This window comes from Heliangelus exortis, chromosome 6, assembly GCF_036169615.1.
Source record: "Heliangelus exortis chromosome 6, bHelExo1.hap1, whole genome shotgun sequence".
Classification (NCBI taxonomy): domain Eukaryota; kingdom Metazoa; phylum Chordata; class Aves; order Apodiformes; family Trochilidae; genus Heliangelus; species Heliangelus exortis.
In genome coordinates this window covers 4,418,066-4,443,307 of record NC_092427.1, presented here as the reverse complement: position 1 = coordinate 4,443,307, position 25,242 = coordinate 4,418,066, and the positions used below count along the sequence as shown (strand labels likewise).

The 25,242-nt window shown below is 40.6% G+C and overlaps 1 protein-coding gene across 2 annotated transcripts in view; it reads left to right on the top strand.

Moving 5' to 3' along the window:
- Positions 1–3,580: 3,580 nt before the first annotated feature.
- The window catches only part of KYNU (kynureninase), a 57,259-nt gene continuing 35,597 nt past the window's right edge, over positions 3,581–25,242 (top strand). The window contains exons 1-4 of one of the 2 annotated variants that reach the window (XM_071746437.1): positions 3,581–3,724; positions 8,389–8,578; positions 13,671–13,791; positions 20,340–20,422. In XM_071746437.1, the coding sequence (XP_071602538.1) occupies positions 3,632–3,724; positions 8,389–8,578; positions 13,671–13,791; positions 20,340–20,422 (487 nt within the window). In that variant the 5' untranslated portion in view covers positions 3,581–3,631. The remainder of the gene's footprint in view (positions 3,725–8,388; positions 8,579–13,670; positions 13,792–20,339; positions 20,423–25,242) is intronic. The other variant, XM_071746438.1, reaches the window with a different exon arrangement.

The window sequence follows — 25,242 nt, the reverse complement described above, 5'->3', positions numbered from 1 at the left end:
GGTTTTTTGGGTCTTAACCAGAAGAATCACACAACCAGAATGATTCACTGCTGCAAACAGCCCAAATTTGAAGACATATTCCCTTTAAACCACTTCAGAAGCAAAATACAACTCCTTGGGGTCTGGGAGGGAGGAGAACAAGATATGTGAGAGCAGATGTAGGGTTTAAATAGGGCTTGATGGGAAAGATGAGCTTTTGAGGCAGAGCTGAGGTGCTGGTGGGTAGGAGAGAAAACAAAAGTGTTGAGAAAGTTGGTTGTAGCAAGCTCAGCAGAAAGAAGACCAAAGGTTTGAGGCTGTTGTTTACCAAGTCATTGCTGTGAGGCCTGAGGTGAAATGCATCCTGGCTTCATATGGTGCAGATGGGATGCTTTAAAAAATAGCTGGGGGGCTTGCCTTGTAAATCCAGAGCCTTAGGTTTTTTTTTGTTTGTTTTTTTGTTTTTTTTTTTTTTTGCAGCCTTAGTTAATTTTCCAAGCAGCTGTGCACTGAGCAGAGCTCTGTGCTGAAGGTGCAGTGTGTGTGTGCTTGGACTCCTCATTGCCTTGTGCAGCTCCTTCTCAGGCTCTAGAAACCACACTGCTTTCATGCCTCAGGCTTTTCCAAGCCATCTCACCCTGGGTGAGACCTGCCTTTTTTCTCTTAAAGAGAATCCTTCTTTGTGGGCTGGCAAAATCTGATAGCAAGAGAGCTGTGGGTTTAGCAGTGCCTAGGCAAAACCTTTGTGACCTGGTGGACCAAGTGTCCTGGCACCTCATTTGGCGTGGGGTGGGTGTGCTTCAGGGCACCCTTGCTTATTTCTTGTTGTCACACGTATTGAGAAGGTGACTTTTATTCCAAGTTTTATTACAAGTTCCTGTGTAAAAGCTCCCATAGTTTCTTTCAGTCAAGGGACAAAGCTTCTGTGACAAGGGCTGGAACATGCTCTGGGGAGGCTGGGGCTGGCAGGGATGGGTGGCAGATGGGTGTGCAAAGGGTTAGGGTGGAGGATGAGATGAAACAATTCCAGCACACTCCTGGCTGTGCCTGGAGCACATGGCTTCATGTGGCCAAGTACCTCTGAATGAGCTGGGGAGGTTGTTGGTATGAGAACTGGGTTTGCTCTCCACCCTTTGATTCCTTCTCCACACCCTGTACCCCAAAGTACTCTCTGTTATGGACATGCAGAACTCATCTTCCCACAAACTTGCAAATCCTTTTATTTTTCTTTAATTTTTTTCCCCCCCTTTTTCCTTCTCTAAACTGTCTGCCATGGGCTTTCTATCATTCTCCTGGCAGCTCCTTTGAGTGAGTGGTGGCCAGGCTGTCCTCCTTTGTCATGTTCTGCCACCTCTGTGACATCAGCCAGTGCTGGCTGGCACTTTGCCCATCTCATGTGGCCTTGCTCCTTTGCATGTTGGTCCCACTGTATCTTGCAGTGGCTCCTTCTTTTCCTGCCCTCTGGTTACTTCACAGTGTCATGGGGGAAAAAAAATAAACAGAGAAATAGATTAGTTCTGCAGCTAAAAAAAAAGTATCAAGGAGACAAGGTTGCTGATTTTTGAGCCTTGAATTTAAGGGCAAAGTTTTCTGTCATTTTTCTTTTCATTCCATCCAAAGGGTTGAGAAGAATAGCTGGGAAGTAGGGGTCAATATTCCTACTCCTATGAAAGTCTGCAAGCATATGGCCTTTGCCAGCATAGCTGCTTTCCTGCTACCATGGGCAATCAAGGGTAAAAATCAAGGTGCTTTTTCAAAGGATAATGCATTGGAAAAATTTTCCCTCTGCTGTTTGTGTAGTTTTATTTCCAAGGGCAAAATGAACACTTGCAGTGTATTTCAGCTTGGTTTGACCTAAATGGCCAAGGAAACCAGAAGCTAATGCCCCTTTGGGGTGAGGTTGACACTGGATCTTTCTTGCTTTTTGTCATCAAAGTGCCTCAATCTCTCGCTTCTCAGCCCAAATTCCTGGTGGTACATTTTGAGCATCAATCCAGTTCTTTTTCTGGTGGAGTAAATAAGGCAGGTTAGAGGGAAGTCCAAAAAACTCATTTGACAGTGTAGTCCAGGGTAATGACATAGCAAGAACTGGTGGATAGATGTTAGCTCTATCCTGGGTTAATAATAATTGCTTTGTGTGGTTGTTTTGTTGCTCATTTCCTAGCAAAGAAGATGAAATGTTACAGTTCAAGATCTATTGGTGCTGACTGCAGGGGTCTGTGCAAGCAGAGCTGTATCTCTAAATTACTTTGTTAGCCCCCAACTTGGGCCCCTTTTCCCCTAAATCTCTTTGGTGGTTTGGTTTTTTGTTTTTTTTTTAAATTGTATCTTGTCCCCCCCTTTTTTTTTTTGCCCCCTCCTGAAACTTCAGAGGCTGAACAGAGAGAAACTCTTTTTGTTGCTTTCAGATGACTGTGTGCTAGCTGTGTATAGCAATGGATGTCATTCAAGCTTGAATGGAGGGGACTGGGCTAACACGTGGCTGGAGACAATGTTTATAAGGAGTCAAGAGAGGTATCAGCTTCTGTCTTCTCTAATTTCACCTCTAATTTTTCATCTATATTTCTCTCTGGCAAATGCATGCTCTGTGTAAATCCCCCCAACACCCCTTGCCATGTGCTTGAAGGTATTGGGGACTTCTGCTGCTTCTGTTATCAATCTGCCCCTGCATTAAATGAAGGAGTTTGCTTTAAAACCCATTTTTCTTCTAATCATGGGTGTAGCCTTGTGCTTGTGTGGGAGAAAGGAGCCTTCTTAATTTAATCAGAGCTTTAACTTCTGCCAAAGGAATAAAATAATAATACCTAATAATAATTATACCTATATACACACCTGGTTTTTGGTTAACTCTTGGAGGTCACGTGTTTGGCAGGTCAGAGTCTGGAGGAGCTGGCATGTGGCTGGGGCTGTTTTTTCATGCAACACTGAATATTTGCACAAGAATTTCATCACCCTCTCTCTGGAGCGGCTGGAGGGTAACGTGGTTTTGCTGTGGAGGGGAAAAAGATGAGGTTTGGATGTAAAATTACTTTTAACACCAAAACACTTCTTGACATGAAGGTCAATATGGGCCTAATTTGCTTGAAATAACTGAGTTTATTGTAATTCCTCTCTGTCAGATTCCCTTGCTGCAGCTGTGACACTGGGCTGGGTAACTTATTTAATTACAGCTGTGGTTGCTGCTGTGCCTCTGCTGTGGGGTATGCTGTGAATGTTTAGGGGTTTCTTTCTCCTGCAGCTCTGTGATTTAAACAAATTCACTGAAGTGTATTTAACCTGAAGTCGGCTGGGATGAGTGTTGCTTGGGGCTCTGCTTTTTTTTACGAACTCCCTTCTGCAAAACTGTTTGCAAAAACGAGTTTGGTTGCGGTAAGATGGGAAGGGGGATCAGCCCTTACACACTGTGCCTCTGTTATTTTTCTTTGTATGTTTTTCAAGGAAGATCAACTCATGGTGCTGCTGGTGCCTTCAGTGGGTGTATTTTGACAGCATGGACTTAGGCTACAACTTGCATGCTTACACCTGTGCACACCTCCAGTTTTCCTTCCAAAGAGTTCAGTTGGATGCCAGCCTGAAAATGCCAAAGGTCTGTGGGTTGAGCAAGCTGGTAAACAGCTCTTGCAGGGCAGAAAGTGCAGGACAAGCTATTTCCATGAGAAAGTCTCTTTCTCTGAGGATCTCAAGACAGCTTTTTGAAGTAGGGAATCATTTTGTGCCTGTCAGTGCTGTGCTGGGTAACAAGACTGTAAGTAACGTCTTAGAATATTCAAAGGAAATATTTAAGGGGTGTGAGGGGACTTTGCAGTTTGTTGTTGTATTTTTAAATGAAAATATCAAGATACCACTATAGACAGAAAGATGATTTTTTCTTTCTTTTCCTCCTCTAAACTGTCTGTCAAATTATCATTTTTATAATTAAGTCTAATGGGCCTTCCTGTGTAAGTCTGCTAAGATGACTTGCTAATAGTCACGCGTTTTTTCTATTTAGTCAGTAAATTATGCATAAAGGACAAAACAGAAATAATCACCCAGACATTTGCATCACTTGCATCTGACTAATTCTTATCCATTGTCTTTTATAGTTTTAAAGTGGGAGGAAAAGTATCAGGGCTGATATCTGTGCTGACAAAATATGCAGTAATGGCTGTTTCATTAATTGAAGTTCCGCATGCTCTTCTTGAAAATGAAATACTGCCAGTGATCATTGGTGTGCTCTTTACATTGAATCAGTATGCAGTACAGGCAAGTTTTGTAGAAGAGTCAAAACAGCAAAGAAAGAGGGAAAAAAATATGCTGACTTCATGACATCTTTATCTATTCAGTGAAAAAGTGTAAAATTTTTTAAGGAAATACCTGGAAGCTTTTTGCAGGGTAGGTGGTGGAGGCAAGTTGTTTCTCTTAAAATTTTGATATTTTCACTCAAAGTTGTATGAAAAGAACCCTGATTAAGGACCAATGTTTAACAAGGTAGGAATTTTGTTTTGCACTGCTGGATCTGAATTTTGATTTCTAGAGTACACAGGTAATGGTTTTCAGTTAAATGAAGATAATTGGGTGGAGTAAAGGCATGCAGTTCTTATAAAAATAAATTTCCATGTAAAAACCAGAAGACTCAAATTGTTGTAAAATAATTCCATGGGACTCTATTCTATAGCAATTATAAAGTGCAATAATGGCAGTCAGGGTATATATAAAAAAAGGAAAAAAACTCAAGCAAGACTGGGATTCCCCCTCTATGAAACCTACCTCCCATTTGAAGGAAAAAAGTACTTTCTTATTCTGATCTCAGGACTGGATCTCTGGGATTCATTCCTCAATAGGATTTTGGTTGATTTTTATTTTAATAGTCGTATCTAATTTCACAACATTTGTACTAAATGAGATACCTCTGAGCACTTAATAATTTTCAGCTTCTAGATATTTAATATCTATTTATTATATACTTATAATAATATGCATTTAATATTATATTTGCTGTCAAAATTTAACATAAATAAGAATCACAATATAAGTAAATCATTGATCAGATGCAGCCAACCATGGCAATGACAGGGAACCAAAAGCCTGATACAGAAATCTTTGTCTGTAATAAAGGCACCTATTGACTTCAGTGGGTCCTGGGTCAGGCTTCAAATGAAACCAAAACCCATCTGTGCTTGCCAGAGAGGTCAGCAGATGACCTGGACTGTGATAGTCATTAATTTATTGTAATCATGATGTGTCCTTACTGAGCAATGGCTCCTGGTAAGACAAGTGGTGGGATGCTGTGCTGTGTTCACATAGTGTAGAGCAGAGAAACTGCAGAGTGGATGAGAGGGATCTGGTGTGTAAAACCCAAATTGTCTTTCAAACACCCTTATCATCCATTCCCTTATCATTAACTACAGGGGAATTAGCTGGCACTGCCTGTGTGGGCCTCAGGAAATAAATGCTGGAGGCTCCCAAACCTTCCTCATAGGCTGTGTGCAGGAGGGGACATAGGTGACAGTGATGCCAAAATGCTGCATGGTCCCCCTCCCAGTGTTGGGGTGAGCTGAGTATCACTGAAAAAATATCTCTACCATAAGTGAGTCATCTGTTTATAGAGATTAAAAAGCTGCCTCTGTTACTACAGGAGCTGTGTCACTGGAGCGAAACAGAATCCAGGTATCAACTTGAGTGAGGAGAGACTGACAGCACAGGAAAGACTATACAGACTACTGGGTGGAAGGAAATAGGCAGGGAGACCTGATTTACACCCCCTCTCCAAAGACTGTTTCCATAATTTGCATTAAATACCCATTATTAAAAATAGAGGACTATACATTGATTATATGTGTGAGTCCTGGACATGGCTTGGTAATGACTATGGCATAAGGACAACATAGTAGTGTTGTAAATCAAAGAAATAAGCCTTTGGAAACAAAGAAAGTTTCACTTTCCAAGTGCTGATCCCAATATTGCTTAAAAGGAAACCCTGATTTACTGATCAAGCCCATAAGTTCTTGAAATCCCAGTCTTGAAATTTGTAGAAGTGAAACTTCACTTGCCCTATGGTGTCTTTAGATGATAACCAGGTGCCTGTATTTAGGGATGGGCAGTGTCTGTCAACCCAGCCTGCTTCTCTAGCTGTACCACAGCATCTCCTGGAGGAAATAAAGATTTCCAAACCATCCTCCTTGATGACTGCCCAATGAGGTTCAGCAGGACAATACTAATCTGACTTTCAGAAGGGCACTGATGCCATTACCCATACCACATCAGAAGTGTTGAGGCTCTCCAAGGGCTTGGCTCTGTTGTTCAGCTGTGTGAGGAACTGAGAAGTGGTTTTCTGAGGAGTGGGGAGCCTGATCACACCTTCTGCAGGGCTTTCAGATGGGTGGAAACCTCTTTTGTTGAGTGCACTGATTCCAGCCAGCTGAGCCTGTGCAACACTCAACTACTTGTCTAGGAGCAGCCCTCCCATAAGACCAGAAAGGCACTCTGAGAATGAAGATGTTAAAATATCTTTTTTTTTTTTTTTCTTTTTCTTTTTCCCCCCCAGTTTTGGCCATTTTATTTTCCTTTTCACCAGCGAGGGGAGGATTAGGATGAATGAGTGGGAATGGTAAATTTGATGACAATGAGGAGGTGTGAACAACCTGAGTGGAGACAGAACAAAAATAAGCTATCTCCAGTACCTCCCAGGAGAGGGTGAACATTAGCTAAATGAAAAGTGCTGTCTCTAAAGAAGAGCTCCACTGGCATTTTTTTTTTTTTTTCCCCCAACTCTACATGCTGGTGGGAGGGGAACAATTGCTGCTGTGTAAGATAACAAGTCTGGAGGGGAAAAGAAAACATTCTCATCAGAAACTAAATGATAGCAAATTAAAACAGGTAACTGGCAGCATGCTGGCCATTTGGCTAGACTTTAAACAGGTTTGGATTAATTGGCACTAATGGGTCTGTGCAGTTTAGGGTTTATTATTCAAATATTAACTGTTGGCCTTCCTATGTGTGTCTGAAGCTCTTTTGGATTGTCTTCAGGGATTGGCATAAAAATTCGATAAAATCCCTAATCTGCATTTCTGTATTTTTACCAAAAAAGAATAAAGAGAAACGTGTCATAAGGGATTCAATTTAAAAAATTTCAGTGACATGGAACGTATCATTGCACTAACTTTCAGAATTCCTTTTCCACAAAAACCTGAGCTGGGTTAAGAGACAATGAGTGTAGTGCTCAGCTGGCTACAACCCATAATCATTTATTGTTCTCTCCACAGCTTGTTTCTAGATAGCTGTCTGTAATATACTATTGGCTTTAAGAAAAGAGAGCTGGTACTCATGGAAGATATGTATTTAAAGAGTTTTCTTTCTCAAACAGAGGGGAAAAAGCTACATTCTCTGGCAGCTCTGCTGCGCATTGTGTGCTAATCTTGTCCTATTTCTGCCTGTCCCCTAGAGTATTTTTGTTGCACCGTAACTCATGGGGATGTTTAAAAAGGCAGAGAATATTGTGTGGCCTGACTGTACAGGTCTCTGAACTGGGGAAACCATCGAGCACCTCAATGAGCCTCTTGGCCACTTTCTGCAGCAGAACCCAGCAGGCAACACTGCTTTTTGCCCTTAAGTAGAGAGTCCGTGTCATAAATTTTCTTTGCCAATAAATCTGTAAAGCCAGGTGCATAAATCCTCCCTTGAACACAACGGTGTGTCTGAGCAGCACAGTTACAGAACTCTTCTTCTTGTAAAGATCAATGAGCTTGTAAATTTTGCAGTTAAAATTTTTTGGATATTCTGTTAGAAAAATCTCATGTTTGCAGCTTGACTTGGGCTGCCCTCATTCCCTGGGACAAAGGGAGCTATAACACCAGGATATTCCTTGTAGCTAGAAGGAAATAATTCAAGCTCCTGGTCTTGAAAGCTACATTTCTAAGGATGCCTTTGCCATCTGTATCCTGCCTGCTCTGCCCTGGTACATGAGCAGGGATGTGCACCAACAACACCTTCCTATTTTTAAGGAAGAGGCTGAAATGTTGCACAGCCTAGGAAAAAACTTTGGTGTAGCTGTGCACCTGCTATTTTTAGGAGCCCAGGCTGCAGAAGCAATAATGCTGCCCCTGGTTTTGAGTTCTCAAAATTCAGACTGACACTTTAGAGTTTTTTAACTGATTTGAGTCTGGTGGGAGAACTTTGAAGCTGCTGGTAGAGCTTAAAAGGGGAAGAGCATTGTATCTACAGAGGGGGCAACTCAGGCCTTTGGGGTTTACAGGAGTATGTTGCCGTGGAAATATTTGAGTTGATCAGTTTTACCATTCTGCTCAAATACATTTTAAAAGCTGTAAATCAAGCAAGTTTGGGTCTTGAACGATGCAGCTTTAATGGCTGCTTATCAGCCACTCGTGAATATGCATCTTGCAGATGCTAAACTGTTGCATTTTTCTTTTTAAGGTGAAATTGAATCACCTGAAGATGGATCCATCTTATCCCATGTTACCAGCAACCATTTTTGAGCAAACTGCCCTGCAGTTAGGCTGCAGTCCCACAGACAAGAAACTTGCTCTTCACTTGGATGAAACAGATGAGTTAAAGCATCTTCGTGAATGTTTCTGCATCCCAAAAGTCAAGGATCTACCTCCAAGTGAGAATTATAATTACAGTGGGAAGAGGGGGGTGTGGGTGGGTGGGTTGGGAAAAGGGTGATGGTTCACATCATCTGAGTGTGTTTATCACAGATCGTTGGAAATCATTGTCACTTCTGAGCTAATTGAACAACTGCAGTCATGTCCCAGCACAGCATGTCCCTGACTTTGCTAAATCCATCCATCATCTTATTCCAGCACCAGAAAAGCTTTATGCTCTCCTTCCCATGCTGAATCAGATGCAGGGGTACAGTACTTAAATGGTGCTTATGCTGTCAGTCAGCTGCTTGGAACAATGTAGTGCCTGATTGAAAATTATAGGCAGAAACATTTCTACCTAATGCTTTGAACCAGCAATGCAGCTTACAATGGCTCAGAGTAGTTGCTGCCTTGATATAATAGATCTTGGGATTATCTATCCTGTTGCAGTTATTTTAATTTAAGAAAGGTGTTACATCTATTACGTTACATATATAATATTTATATATTATATTAACAGTTATGCCTACTGCTAGCAGTAGAGATTATTTTCTTCCTCAGGCCAAATGTAGGAAGCCTGTGCCTTAGAACAAATAATTGATCTGAGCAAGTAAGTCATAATGAAACCTTTTATCTGAAGATCTTTCCCACTTTCGTGGTGAATTGCCTATAAATAGAGACTTTCTCATGGCTTCAACTTAGGGGTGCAAAATGGTTCTTAAAATTTTTCTGCTTTGTTCTTGGTCTGTAGATTGTTTTGAAGAGCCTGTGGCATACCTGGGTTTGTTAAGAGGGGACCTGGTGAGAGCTGAAGAAATGGAATATTATTTCTTTAGATGACCAACACACGTAGGCATAGTCATTCCCTTCCTTTTCTGTCTTGGCAGAAAGCATCCATTAAAACTGAAAGGAAAAATTATCATAGACTTTTCTTGCAAAGTATTTTCAATTTCTAATAAAAGCAGATGCAGTTTTCTGCAGATCTTTTTCCTTTCTGAAAAGAACAGTTCCAATGGTATGTGAGAAATTACAGGTGCTTTCACCATATCATAGCCAGTAATGATATGTGATAGAAAATTGTATCAGTTGTCTGAATTCCTGGACATGTTTTGAAACTCTCTTTGACTTCAGTATCTTGCTGCCTAGAGATGAGTGTTGGGAATACAAGTCTGCTGCTGTCCCTAGGACATGAAGATGGTAAATTTTAGTTCTTTATCTGCTGGGTATCAGCTTATCTTTCCCCACATTTAAGTCCTTGAATGTTGCTATTTACATTATTTAGAGCAGAACTGGACACTTTACAAAAATTTAAGTGCATCCTCCTGTTGGAGGAGGTGTTCTCAGTCTGTTTGCCAAGAAGTTGTGGGGTTTTTTTTTAAATCTATCCCTCTGGCTGCTGAAGAAGGTTTCCTAAAACACATCTGCTTCTTTGGGTACGGCAGAGATGCAGGAGATGCACCACATCCTTCTGAAGCTGGAAAGATGCTGGGAGGCCACTGCACTGCTGCCCCAAATCTAGCTGTGACTTTGCAATCCAGCTCAAGAAGGACACCTGAAAGACACAAAGATGAGTCTTTGCAGCATGCCAAATGTCTCACAAGAATAAAAAAAGGTCATTTTTCATTGTAGTGTCTTGGCAGCTTCAGAAAAAAAATCTTCTGAGAAGGACGTAGAGGTTTTGATACCCCTGTGTCAATTTGCAGTCTTTCCTTTCCAGTCTCCATCATTCCTTATCAATTACCATCATATTTAGGTCTAAGGACTGCTGATGGTTTTTTTTTTACCCCAGTTACTGTAATAGTTAGCCCCTGAGACTGTAGATAGATGTGTTTTTGTGAAATAAGCAGCCTACATAGCATTACCAGTTGAACAGCCCAGAGAACCCATCTTTCTCATGTACCCAAATTGAGGGTTTTTTCCTCTTCTTTTTCCCCTGTCTCTCTTTTCTGTGCTTCAGCTGTCATCAAGAACAGCTTTTCTGCTGAAAAACAGCAGGGGGTGTGTAAATATATATATATATATATTTATATTGAGTGTCTATACAATAGAGATCTCCCATGACATTTATCTGAGCAGAGGAATGGATCCTAGATAACGCTTCTGAAGATAAATGTCATTACAGGTATTAGACATCAAATATTCTTTATATATTTACATAAAACATTACAATGAGGTTTTAAAATGAAGCCATGCATGCAGCAGATGAGGACATCCATAGGAGGCAATTATAAGATGACATACATAAAAATATTTAGAAAGCCATTATAAGAGTTTAATTCAGTCATTATAATAGTTTAGTTTAGTTATCACCTTCTAAACTTCTAAACTGTCACAGCTGTTTATTTGCTGTATCCAACCACTGGCAGATTAACTCCCTGGCAAATCTTTGGGATTTTCTGTGCAAGCATGAGGGACGAGGCTCAGGTGAGTAAATAGGAAAAAAATGACAGCAGAAGATTTAAAGAAATATTTGGATCTCCTTGCTCTGCTCTGAGCTGACAACAAAAAGTCTCTTGCAGACTTTTTCATGCACTTTGGGGAGGTAGGAAGGGCTGGAGTGCAGATGGCAGTCAGGTGCCAGGTCACTGATCTGAGTAGGGCTGTGGCTTGTGTTTTGTCTTCTTGTAAAAGAATAGAGCATCATTTGGGTTTCTTGGGAATAAAAAGGTGTCCCAGGGTGAAAGTGTTGAGCTGTATTCCCTTGAAGAGGTGAGTAAAGGTAGTGGTTAATCTTATAAGTCTGGCTTTTTGTTTGGAGGGCTTGAAGGGGAAGTGTAGGAAGGTGTGAAGGAGGTGATCTTTTATCCTGCAACAAGGGGTTGGATTCAGATAATGTATGAACAGATTTAGTCCTTCCTGTCTAGATAAAAAAAAAAAAACCCACTATTTTTTTCTCTGAATATTACTGACACTAAATTTTCTTGTTCTTTGAGATATAAAAGGTATAGAAATGGACCTTGAATGTAGACAAATAGGTATATTTAGTATGCAAAATAATGGATGTTACCAGATCTTACTAGTTGGCATGAATCTGAGTAGCTGGGAGAACAATTTACAATATATATAATTAATCTTAATGTTAATTATTGGTCATGTGATTTTTTTTGCTCAGGTTACTCAAGGGACACATTTCAATAATTATCTTGGGTTTTTTTGCACCAGTCTTCAGTTCATCACTGTTCCTATTTCCCATTGACTATTTCAATATATGTTCCATATCAACCACAGCTCCTCTGGAAATTAAAAGAGCAAATATGATGAGAAAGGAGGGCAGAGTAATTTGGGGAAAGACCAGTGCTAGTCTTTAGAAAAGAAATATGTTACTGTGAAGAATAACACAGTGGCAGAAGAAGTGTTGGAGCACAGAGGTGTCCTACTCAGAAGTTGTAAAATGAGGAAGATGCTGCAAAAAAAGAAGCAGCAGTGTCCAGAATGGATCTATTAATGGTGGCAGAGAGGGGGGAGTAAACAGCTTCTTTGAAATGGGAAAGCACACATCCCAGTACAGAGCTGAGAATGGCCCAAATAATGAATATCCAAAGGAAAGGGACTAAAGGTAGGAAAAATACACTTTGTCAAAATAGTAATGCCATCTCTCTCCCTGACAGTCACCCAAGAGGCATTTTTATTTAGAAAGGGAAGTTAACTTGCTTATAACTCCTTACCTGGATGCTTGACTGGAGTATAAGGAGCATTAGTGAGACGGAGCTCCAAATTCTTGAGCAAAGATCCTTTCTCTATTCCCACTGTGACAATATTATTGTGTTTCTTGATAGGAAAAGAACAGTTAATAGAACCAATTTAGGAGCACAGATAATATTTATGCCTCTCAGTTTTCATTCATATTAGAACAGAGATGAAAAACAGATGTAGCATCAGTAAAACAGATTAGGATGAAATTGCTGTCTGACTTGTGCTTTTTAAAAGCTTCTAAAGCTTTAATTAAGAAATTACCCACATTGTCTGTACTTGTGAAAAATGTGTTTCTGGTGAGTTCAATGAAGTTGGGAATTGTTAGTGCAAAAAAGTAGTGAAAAGACCTTTTCCAGGCACCTAATTTATTTTTCTGCAGCCCTAACATAAACTTTTCAGACAGAAAGGCAATCTTATCCATCATTTCTAGCATGTATTTTAACAAATGCTTTCATTTGATCTTTTTTTCTGACACATATTGACTATATTTACCAAAAATAATGCAATGTTATCTTTCAGGGTCTTGTAAGCACATGTACAGATGAATGCAAATTCCTGCTTCTAGAAGGTCACCATCACTTGTCCCTCCAAGAATCTCCAACAAGAGGAATAATAGAAAAAGGCAATGTTTGGATTGATAGATGATGACATGGGGTAATTAGATTGTTCAGAACCTCACTAGAGTTATTATTTATAAATTTCTACCGCCTTGCCTTTCCCCTAATCATTGAAAGGATTTGTCAGCATAGATTTCCTCCTTCCCCTCAGATGGTGATGTGAAGTGCAGCCCACAATATATGCTAACAGGACAAGAACTTCTGAGACTGCCTCAAAGTATTCTCTGTAACAACTACGTATTACTAGGTAGCAATTTAAACAAGCAGGGGGAACTTGCATGGAAGACAAGTATTTACTCAGTCTTAACTTTTATTAAATGCACAATGCAAGTAGTTTCATGACTTGGTGTAGGGATATTTTGATAATGGAAGAAAAGTAGATAAGCGTGATCAGGAAAATGCTCCTTATTTATTCATCGTTAGTTATGGCAAAATCAGTGCCAGTGACTAAATCCCACACAGCCCCAGAGTCCTGGGGATTTTATACTACGTGAACTTACATGAGCTCCAGAACATCTCTGGTTGGACTAAGCCAGAAATTGCAGGAGGACAAGGTGAAGCACAGGTTGCCTGGCTGCCCTTCTCCTTGGATCCCTTTGTAGTCACCTCCACGGTGTTCTAGGACCTCCATGGTGTCCTGGGAGGAATGTCAAGGTGCAGCATCTCCATTTGCACATGTGGAACATGGTGTCCTGGGGACACTCAGGGCAGGAAGAGTTCTGGGTGGTGGCGGCACAGACCTGTGCAGTCCCTCCTCTGCTCACTCCCATGTGCACGGTGTTTCTGTGCTTCCCCTCCACAGCTGATCTGAGCCTGGTTGATGGAGAGGAGAGCTGCCTCTACTTTGCTGGGAATTCCCTTGGGCTCCAGCCAAAAAAGGTTAAAACTTACTTGGATGAAGAACTGGACAAGTGGGCTCGAACGTGAGTACACAGTGAGGTTCGTGAGATGCCAACCTCCCCTTCAGATTAAGTTTTCAATTTGGGATCTGCCTTGGAAATGCTTAAAGAGAAGAACAGTGTGTGAAAAACACTACACGCCAGGGGTAAAACATGTTTGGTGTTTCCCTAGCACTATTTATACCTCCTTCAAAGGGATGAGCAGCTAAATAGGCAAAGAGAAACTTGCAGCTGTGACAACCTGTGGCTCTGCTTTGGTTCATCTGGAGGCACCTGCACAGCTCAACCATCCCCATTCAACATCTATGTGGGTTTGTACACACAAACTCATTTGGTTACTGCTGCTTGCTGGGGAAAATGATCCAGTGTTGTTCTAATCAGTGGTTTTGACCCTATGTGATTTTCCCCTGCAGGCCTTGCCTTGGGCATTTCCCCTTGAAATTGCACCCAGTCCAGCTGGTGTTGCTGCCAGGACTGGCAGGGTTTTGGCTCCTCTTAAATAGATTTTTGCCTGTCAAGTTCATTTTCGTTTGGAAAGAATCATTCCTGTCTTCCTTTGGAGCATCTCAGAGAAGAGCTGAGGGCGGATTGCAAGGAGCTGTGCTGAATGGAGATGATGTAGGAGAAAAGGGAGGACAAGAGGGAGGTGTGGCAGGAAAGAGGTATTGTCATCAGAGCAGACAGGGAAAATTTATATATTTAAAATTTAAAAAGTGGTAAAAAAGCTTTTATTTTTAAAATATTATTTTCTATGGAGAATCTGTACTCTCAGATGTTCAGCAGCTCTCTGAGTTGGAAGGAGTAAGGAAAAAGATAAGTAAAAACCAGGGAGCTGAAGGTGGGAAAGGAAAATAACATCCAGATGAGTAAGTGAGCTGGGAGATGAGAGCTTCCATAGGGAGTGGGATATGAGAGGAGCAGATATGTTTTCATGACGAGAGGAAACTGTGGGGAGGGAGGGGAAGAAAAATTCTGCTAACAGGAAAGCCTTTTTTCAGTAGAAACAGTCTAGATGTCTTCATGACACAAATGTGAAATCTGTTTTACTTGTTAATATATGAATGCTGTGGGTAAGCTAAAACTCCTTTACTGTTTTCTATTTATGACTGGTAGAAGTAGGAAGAAGGTTGGAAATGACTGAATTTTGGGAAGCTCTTGTTCCTCCTGAGCACAGCTTCTGCAGTCGTTTGAGAAAACTGCAACTCTGCCCATTTCTGTATGATTATCAAACTTTATCAGGGAAACAGCTGAGCTCTTTCAAAAGGTGGAAGTCAGATAGCACTCTTATCTGCTGGAGTGATGTACTGGGAGCACAAACATTTTTCAGCTCCTTCATTGTACTTTTTCATTGGTTCATTTCCATTCTTTTGTTTGTCTTTGCTACAGTGAAGGATTTTAATTTTTTATATATTTTTTCTCTCTCAATGATTATAGAAACATGAAAGAGAAGGGTAAGCAGAATTTTTTTCCAGAATATCAAGAGTGACTTCAGGAGCTGTATTTAAAGGGAAATATGATTGGATGTGATTCTAAACCATCAGGAGACAGGGAACAAACCTAGAAAGGCTGTTTGGCAGAAACACAAACATCTTACTTGGAATTTTCAGAAAGTAACAAGCAAAAAAATAAAGAAAAAGACCCCAAACCAACAAAACAAACACCAACTAAACCCAACAAAAATCCAACCCAAAATCCTGCTAGCTGCAGATGCACCTGAGGCAGATGAGAGACTCAGGGCTGGTTTAGACTGACGAGAGCAATGTGTGCTTAAAGAAACTGATGGGCAAAATGGGCAACTGGGGGCTCCAAAGGAAGAGGTGATTGGAAATACACAAATGGATGCTTTGGTTCCAGACAGCTTAGCAAAATCCAGTCCAAGACTGGTTCCAGTGGCCAAAGACTGTTCAGTGGCTTGTGTGGTGACAGCTTGGAATTTAGTGGCTGTGGCTTAGATAAATAAACAGCAAGAACCTAAGGCATAGCATATAAATTGGGCATGTCCTTCAAGTCAGTAATGATATAGATTCTGACTCTCTTATAAATTGGTTTATTGTGTTTTCTGTTTGCTGTGTCTTGGGACTCATCTCAAATAGCTACTCCTCTCTTTAAATGGTTTTCACTGCTTATAGCTGAGGGGAAGAGTGAAAAGGAAGATTACTTGGGCGCTGTTGTCAAGGACAGGGGAGCTGGTAGCTTTAGCTCTGTGCAGTGATGGCAACTCCTTGCAGTAAGGTCTGGAGAGAAAGAGGTCTTTTCACACATTTCCTTCTTGTCATGTTCCTTCTTACAACATCCTTGTCCTTTCCCACCCCCCTGGCATTTAAATGATGGAGTATGGATTTCTGCTCTGACATCTGCCTCCTATATACCTGTTCTGATTTTGTAGTCTTTGTTTCCACCTTCCTCAGTCCTCTTTATTTTCTCTTTTATTTTTTTTTAATGCTTATGTATACAGACTACAGATTCAAGCCACTGGTGCTCTTGCTATGGATTAAAAAAAGAGCCTTTGAGATTTTGTCTGTCTGTTTTGACTTCAGCTAAATCCAAGATTTATTGAATGGGGGGCAAAGAGGGAACAAGAGTTGGCTGTCCAGTGCTAGAGTAGCCAATACTCCTGCTTTTTGACTTTCAAAGACCAAAGTTGAAGTGACTCGTTTGGGTTGGATGGAAGCTTTGCAGTGTCTTGCTTCCCTTTTTGCTCACCACAACTGTCTGAGCAATTAATGTGTTTCACAGAATCATTATCCCATGCAGCCCTGTCTCTCACATCCTCATTAAAGTGGAACAATTAAAACAGGAGGGAGTCTGCCATGGCCAGCTGTTAGGCTCTTGTGAAGGGCTGCTGGGGTGACTGGGGAGTGGGGAACCTGTGGAATGGAGGTCTGGAGGATTAGTGCTGCTTAGCTGGGCAAAATGAAGCCTGAAAGGAAAATGATTGTTCCCCATGAATGTGCCAAGGGGTAAACAGAAAGAAAAAAAGGAGCCACTTTGGTGAAATGACATGTTGGCACAGTAAATGTAAACTAGGAACTAATAAACTGAGGCTAGAAGCTAAATCTGTATTTATTCTACTAAGCATTGAAGTAGTCTGGCAACAAGCTGCTGATATGAATATAGCAGGCAAAGAAATCCAAGGCTGTGATAGGCAACAACTGTTTTCAGTGAGTCAAAGGTATCTTTGGTTCTATGTGCTGAACCAATCCTGCAAGAGGTAAGAGTCCTGCAAGCAGCAGAGCAGCGTGGAGGGGTGGGTTATATTCTGTTTGACAGACCCACTTCTCCTGGAGGAGTTAGTTCTGCGTTGTGCCTTTCAGCAGGTTGTATGTTAGAGCTGTAAATGCCTGGTTTAATGCCCTGGGATATTTAGTTTTGCCTTCAATCTACTGCTCCATGCAGTTCTTTTTATTTGGAAACATCTTCCTCTCTTTTGGTGAATTCTTTGCTTGAAACCATCATCAAACTTAAAAGTCTGTATTGGCTCATTAAATACTTGCATCACTTTTGGCAAAGAAGCAAGAAAGAATTTTCCATTTGAACAAGATTTGGATGAGCACAGAAGATTCCTGAAGCTGGCAATTAATTTAAATCCCTTTTGTTACCATCTTTGAAACCCTGGGATCATATCAGAAAATGTGTTTCTAGCTCCCCTAGCAAGCTGTAAATCAACCAGATTTGTGAATAAAATGTGGCACTGCGATTTCTTGCCAAATTGAAAACAAAATGCTAACCAACTAAATTAATTTGCACAACGTGGCATTCTCAGAGTAGTTTAAGAAATAGTTCTATTTGTATGATGCTTTACAATTCAGTGGGCCACGTTTTGTATTCATTAATTTGGGTACCTTGATTTAAATCTTTGTGCTAGCTAGGGTGCAGTTGGAACTGAATGAGATTCCATGTATTTGTGTCTGAGGGGAATGCCAGAACCACTGGAGTTGTGTCCTTAAAGATTATTACCCCCAGTGCCTATCAGAGCTGAGAGGGGGGTGGCCTAATATAAAGAGAGATAAATCTCTGAGGCAGAGTGTAGCATTTTACAACCTAAGTGTAATAGGATGTATTGTGCCATCAGCAAAGGCTACAGAGTTTCATGTGATTAAAATAAAAAACAGGTCTAAGAATATGTCTTTAACTACCATTTTAGCTGTAATATTTTTTGTCTCTTGGCATTTATATTGGCCATCAAGAGGGAGACATGCTGTAAGCTGTGCCATAATAATAGTATGAATAATAATTAATGCTGTGTCTCTTATTTTTCAGTATTCTTACATTTCTGTCTTTTTTTTTTCCCCTCAAAATAAAATATTCTCATGCCCACAATTTTATATCTGCTTTCATGATGGCTTGAAGATTTATGCTGAAATTTTGTTAGTGCTGCATGCTGGTGGAGAGAACTTTTATGAGTAAATTCCCATTAGAAGGACACTAATGGCTATCAAATCAAAGAAAGCTAATGAAAGAGAATCCCATAGGTAGTTAGGGCTTCTTTTTCCCATCTTATTATGTTCACTATCCTCTTTCAGAAATAGATTCCCTCGGGCTGGGAACTACTGAAAATCTTTTGTGTTTTTAATTTTAACAATCTGTATTACCCCAAAGTCCCTTGATCACTATATTACAGTTAAGAATAAGAAGGGAAATTAGCAATAAATGTCTTGCTCTTTGTGAAACACACACCACTGTCTTCAGGGAATGCAGCTGTGTTATGGTCTGAAAGAAGGGAGGAACATTTAGCACTAATCCTGCCCCTTACTGCTTTTTTTTTATTTTTAATTTTTTTTTCCTCCTACCTGCCTACTGCCTTTATCCCTCTATGAAACTTTCTTGCAAACCGGAGCAATTTCACACTGCCTGCTTGTCTCACCACAGAGAAGTCCTAAACCAGACCAAAACAGGCACTTATTCTGCTGTGACCTTCTCCAAATTAGGGATCAGGGTCCTTCTTACCATCTGTGTGGGGCTGGATTTGCTGAATCTGGGGAGCTTATTTTATCTGTGAGAGATATGCAATTGTATCCCTGTTTTCTCCTTCAGCTGTTGACCTAAACAAATGGTATTTTGCCAGGGTAAGAGGCATGAAATGGTTAATTCCAACTGTGCTTTTTGCAGCAGTTCTTTTCCTTAGGATGGTGGTTCTTTTGGAAATAGCCCTATGAGGAGAGAATTAGACCCAAGTCAATCAGAAAGGCTCTGACTGTAAACCACCCAGGTAATTTGTGTGGGAGACAGAACAAAACTCTACTTGAGAATGAAAAGTGGGAGGTGGGTAGGGAAAATCAATCTTTTAAATAGCCTTAAGCATTTAAAGGGACTATCTGGTGGTGTCTCATCTGCCCTCCTTTCTCATGTCAATCTTCCAGACATCATCTCATGATTTTGAGTGAACATTATGGGACCGTTCTTCTTTCAAAGGTTTACTACTTGATCTATTTTATTTTTTTTTTCCCTCTGTCTCTCATCACAGCTTTTAGGTCTCTTTTTTTCTGCTGTCTACCCGGTTTCCTCCTGGTTCTGTCCCTGTTTTGAAATAGCTTTATACTTGGTTTGCCTCAGCTGCGTGCAGCCTGGCATTTCTGACTCCACAAGCACCCCGTGGTGCTCAGCAAATATGAAAATCATCCAGTGTGAGATGGAAGCCCAGAGCAATGTTCCCCTGGATTAGCACCATTATTACTTTTCTCAATCTGCCTTCATTTGCATTTAAATCTGTGCACTACATATACTGCATGTTTAAGGAACTTGGGAACTTTTATTTATATATGCACGAGGGCTGCTTTAGGAGTTTACTTCTCTGTCACATCTGAAGCATAGATCAGTTCAGAGCACTTAATCCAGAACTGAACGTAGGGATCTGTCACTTCAGAGTAGTGATATGTTAAGGTGCAAAGGTGCCCAAATGATCCACTGTGGACAGGAACAGTTTGCAAAATAAAATTTTAAAATATCCTCTGTCAACCCAAAAAGCTTCCTGCACTCTGAGATCAAGAACAATTTAGCAGGGAGAAGAAAAGCAATCAAAGTTAGCAAGAGGATGTGTTTGGGCTGGTGTTTTGCTGCATATACATTAAGTACCTGGTGGTTTATGCAGAAGGGTGAGGTCAGACAGGAGACTCAGGGGGATAGAAATTGTTTCTGACAAGAATTATTTTGGTCTTGGAGTAGAGGAGGTATTCAAGGCTACCACCCTCTCTGTTGTACAACATCCAGCTGGAAATACTGTGGGTGATCTCTGCTTTCTGGGTAGCTGATGTGAGTTGGGGCTAGCTGGGTGCCTTCTTGCACCTGCATCCTGGAGGCTTCCCTTTCCACACAGCCACTTCCAGAGGGCTTGTGAAAGAGCTCCCATCCCTAATTTTGAAGGATTTCTGGAGGAGGCCAAAATGAGTAGTTTTCCACAATTGGAAACCTGTCAGAACCCAGTGAATTAATTGCATTTGCTATGAGCTTAAAGGCACAATAAAAGTGCTGTGCTCAGCACAAGTCTCCTCTTTCCTCCTCCAAAGGGGGGATGTTTCTTTGGACTGATGCTAAGGGAGCAGTTTATGTTTTCATTGTTTGTCTCTTCCTTTCAGAGGTGTCCACGGCCATTTCAGTGGTCAGCGCCCATGGGCTTTGGCAGACGAGTGCATCCTGGACCTAATGACCAAGCTGGTTGGTAGGTGTGGACTGCAGGAATAACTTTCTCTAGAAGTGGAAATTTATTTTTATTTTTTTTGTCTTTTAAGATTGAAGTCCTAAAATTATTTAATGAGAATTACATTCTTCTGTTTTAAAGTATTTTTTTTTTCTGAGTGCCTTGTGCCGGGACTAACACTTTATTTTAAGGCTGCGATTTAAGAGATGAATGTGTGCAATAATATATGAGCATATGCATATCATGAAGCTAATTGCAGCAAAGGGTTTCTTGGAGCATAATAAACCACTTGGTCTAACACATGAAACCCTTTTAAAGGGCGTTTGGCATTTCAGATTCTCAGTCTGTCTCCTAAAAGTAAACCAATGAACTTTCCCCTTTGAAAAATGATTTTTATCTAGACATCTTCTGCTTTTTCCTCCTTTCCCCACTGCTAAACCCAGCTTCATATTTGAGAACTGCTTATGTCAATGAAGCAGATAATTGGGGCAGGACCTGCTATTTCTAAGTTCCCATCACCTCTCTGTACCTCTTGAGGAGTCATCAGTGCTGCAGGACCCGGGCAGGAAATGCATCTGCTTCTTCTAGAGAGTGAGAAGGAGCCCTGGAGACTTCTCCTGGTGAGTTTGCCAGCCAGGAAAACAGTTTTATGGGTCTAAATGCAAATTTTCTCTGTTGCCCCTTACTCTAACCTGGGTATTGTTGCTGAAATAATCTTTGACTGAAAATTCCCATAGGGTTGTGTCAGAAGGGGGAAGAAATAGTCTTGTCTGGGTCCCTCAGAAACTCTTTTTTCTCCCCAGCCCCTACAGCAGTTGTCAAGGCTAGGTTAGTAGATTTTAGTGAGATTTTCCCAGTATTTCAATGTAGTTACTGAAGGCAAATGTCAATACTGCCTATCTGGACTGAATTATCATGTATTCATTTGTTCCTTCACTAAGGAAAAAAATATTATAGTGGAGCTGACCTGCTGTCAGCTAGATACCATCTCATAATTCCTCCTCAAGCAGCAGACAAGTGTTCAATGAGAAAGTTATGGGTTTTTTTTTTCCATTAGGAGAAGCAAGTAGGGTGTAAACAATTGTGGAAACAGAGACACTAAGGAATGTTTCATGACAGGTTTACCTGTATATTTATAAAGAAGTGCACTTCCTGATTTCTTCTTCATGAAGTTTCCAAATAGTTAAAATACCAGACATTACTATTGGTGCTTAGCAAATATAAGAAAGTATTATTATAGGTGTCCATCCATGATGTAACCACTAAGGCAACACAGACATCACAGTGGGCACCCTTGGGCTATGCAGAATGACCCCATCTGCAGTATGAAATCAAAACCAAAATACAGATTGGTTGTTCTGATTTGGGAAGCTGCTCCTCTTGTACCTGGTATTGCTCAGGAGGTTTAAGAAATTACTTTTCTTGCTCTCATCATTTCCAAGGTCAAGCTCAGTACGTCTGTTAGCTATCACAGAACATAAAAATGTGAGGATGTAAAAGGGATGGAGGAGCTGAAATGCTGAGCATGGCTGATTTGGGGCTGTCTCTTGTCTGACTGATCTCTCCTAGCAAGTGGAGGTTCTTGTTCTGGTTGGGTTTAACTGGCATGCTGTGGGCAGGTAGGAAAATGTGGCCTTGTCACAAAACTGATGCAGAGTCAGAGCTTTTAAATTGGAAACCTTGAACTTGTTTAACTGGAGGATGGAGAATTTATCTTATGAGAGTGGGAGATTAATCACACCACCTACTTCCAGGCCCTTAAATTAGTGAAGTAATAAGGTATAAACTACCAGTACTCTTCTCATAAGCAAGAGAGAGAGCCAAGAATCCCCCAGTAGGGCTGCTCATAACACCTACATTTTCATCCTTCTCTCCATCACCTGTGAACCTTTACCACTGCTCTGTCTGCAAAATGTGGACCCCTAGGATGTGCCCCCAGCTCCCAGCCCTGGTGCCAGGATCAGTCTGACTTCAGCTTTAGGTTAAGTGTCACTGCAGAAACTAAGGAGTCAGGCTGGGATTTATTTTTTTTTTCCCTTAACCATCTGTCTTTCAGAGGCTGCCAGCTCAGTGTGCATCTTAATACTTGTTTAACTGATATTTTTCTGGGTGTAATGGGAGGGCAATGAGAGCTCTGCTTTAAAGTTCATCTAATTTCTTATCAGTCTCTCTGCTTTTCTTTTCCAAACTCAATACCATGTCTTTTTATCCCATTGGCTGGAATACACTGAACTTATTACAACTTTTTTTAATTATTATTTTCAACTTAAATATATATTTTTAATTATTCTATTTCAGAAATTTATGACTGAGATCACCCTACCACTTACCTACTTTTGTTTTTAAAATTACTTCCTGGGAAGGGTTTCATGTTCCTGCTGTTTTCCTAAGCTATAAAAGGCACATCAGCATCATCAGTTTGGATTTTGTTATCTGGATTTTTGGGACTTTGTTTGATTGAACTGTAAAATGTGGTTTGGGCTCTAATCTGGCCTTCAGATTCACATGCCAGCAGGGTTTTGTTTATATTAATATCCTCATAATTTTATTCAGGACTTACAAGAGTGATTCTAAGGATGTAAATAAATCAATATTTTCCAAACAATCTGATTTTTAAGATTATTCATAATAGGAAAGAGGCTAAGAGAATAAATGCTGGAACAGTTTTATGTTAAACACTCTCTTCCAACGTGGTGTTTGTGATAAAGTGCTGTTTTCCATCAAGGTGCAATTCTGAGTTTATGTGTGAGTTGAATAAATTCTGAATTTCTCTTTTTAGTGAATTTAATGCAAGAACATAAACAGAATTTCACCCTGTTGTGACTCAATATGTATTGGAAGAGGAGGAGGCATTGTCACGGCTCACTTTAAGCAGTGGTAGTAAATAAAAATTATTTGGTGGGATTTATTCAGGAATGGACTACAGACTGTAAAATACCTGTCTGTTTAATGGTTTATAGTGCTACAGCACCTTGCTTATTACATGCAGTCACATTTTCTTGTTCAGTGAAAGTTACAGTAGTAAATACACAGTGAAATGCAGAGTCAAGGTCAGTGGAGGCCAAAGCTTTTTTTTTTTTTTTCCTGTGCTCACCCCAAATGGTATAACGGGGGGACAGTAATCTCAGCTTCTCCTACCTGAGTTTATTAAAACATTACAACCTTGGCAGGATCACCTTCTGATGGAACAAGATTAATTCTCCAGTTGCTGCCACACAATGTGCTCAGCCAGGTCTCTGTTGAGGGAAGACTGAGTGCCAGGCAGATTCATAGTGACTTTGAGTGATAAGGATTATTTGAAATAACCAAACTACTTTCAGAATTGGGGTCTTTAGCCTTTTTTTTTTTTTTTTTTTTTTTTTTCCCACCACCCCCTATCATTTTACAAAATCCTTTAACTTACTCTTGGTGAGGCTCAGGCTCTCTCTGCAGTGAGAGAGGAGAAGGATGGCAGTGTCTGCCTAACGCAATCATAATTGTCTCTGAAGTTGTACTTTGCAAATGCTGCTTCCTTTTATTAAAGAGGTGATTTATCAAGCAGAACATGCAGGATTTAAGCCTGTCTCAGAGATAGGGTATAAAGTTGGGAAATAAAGCAAGCAAACATCATTTTTCCTCCCATGTGCTGGGTTTTTTAATATTGTAATAGGTTAATTGGATCACAGAAAGGTTGTTTTCTGAAACACAGTGTGGGTTATAAAGGATAACAGTTTCCCAATGACACGGATGAGGTTTGTTTCGTGGGCATGAAATTCAATAATGGAAAGCTTTTAATAAATATATAATTTACGGAAGACCCAGACTTACATGACAAATGTAGTGTCATATTTAATTTGGGATGCTAGCATGCAGCTAAAAGTGATCTGCAGTTTAACCATTTGGTTTATAGGGAAACAGTACAACAGGCAGAGGGTTGCTCATGCAGAGTGAAATCTGTGAAAGCCAGAGATTTCATGGAAGGAGCAGAGGGAGTTATAAGAACAATACCATTCCTTGAGGCTGCCTCTTTTTTTCAGCCTCAGGGGTTCCATAGAAATATTAAGACCTCAAATAAGGCTGTTTTGAGCTGCAACCTCTCTCTCTTAGCTGTCTTTTGTATCTGCAATAGAACAGCCACAAGGTGACCTCTTCTACCTGCATGGAGCCTGCAGATGCAATGCTAGCAGAGGGAAGAAAAAGCAAAGAACAGTTCATGTGAGGAAAAGAGCTGCTTTTTTTCTTGATAAAGAACTAGGTCCACTTATATTCCACAAACTTGATGATGTTACCGGGGTTTGGAGGAGGGAAGTTATTTATTACATCTCTTTTCCCTCTGGCTCATCCCCTGGACAGGTTCTCCAAAGTCACTGACAGCTGTTGACAGATCTTACTGTCCAATACTTAGAGATTTCAGCAACACAAAGCAAGGCTGGTGACATAGCTCAATTTGTATGGTTTTTGGCTTTTCCTGAGGTTCCAGAATCCGATGCCTGCTTGGCAAGGATTTATGAAGAAATTTTCCTAATTATAGATTTCCATATTCTTTGGCTATGTTTGCTTGTATTGAGTTCAACTCCTGGTTATGCATTTTTCCTAGGCTGGCATGGTCGTAATTCCCTGAACCCAAACTCTGTGGGATATGGTGGGAATGTCTCTGTGCTCTTGCTGCCTTCCTCCTATGTTGGTTGGGACCTTGTTTCCTTTCCAAGGGAACAGAGGAATCCCAGGATTTGCCTTTTTACTTCTCGTGGCTCAACTTACGCTTTTTACCTCACCATCATGTTTTCTCTTCCTCTTATCCATCTCAAGATATTGCCCTCTCTGCCTGCTTCCTCCCTCTTTGCTCCTTCAGCCATTTCCAC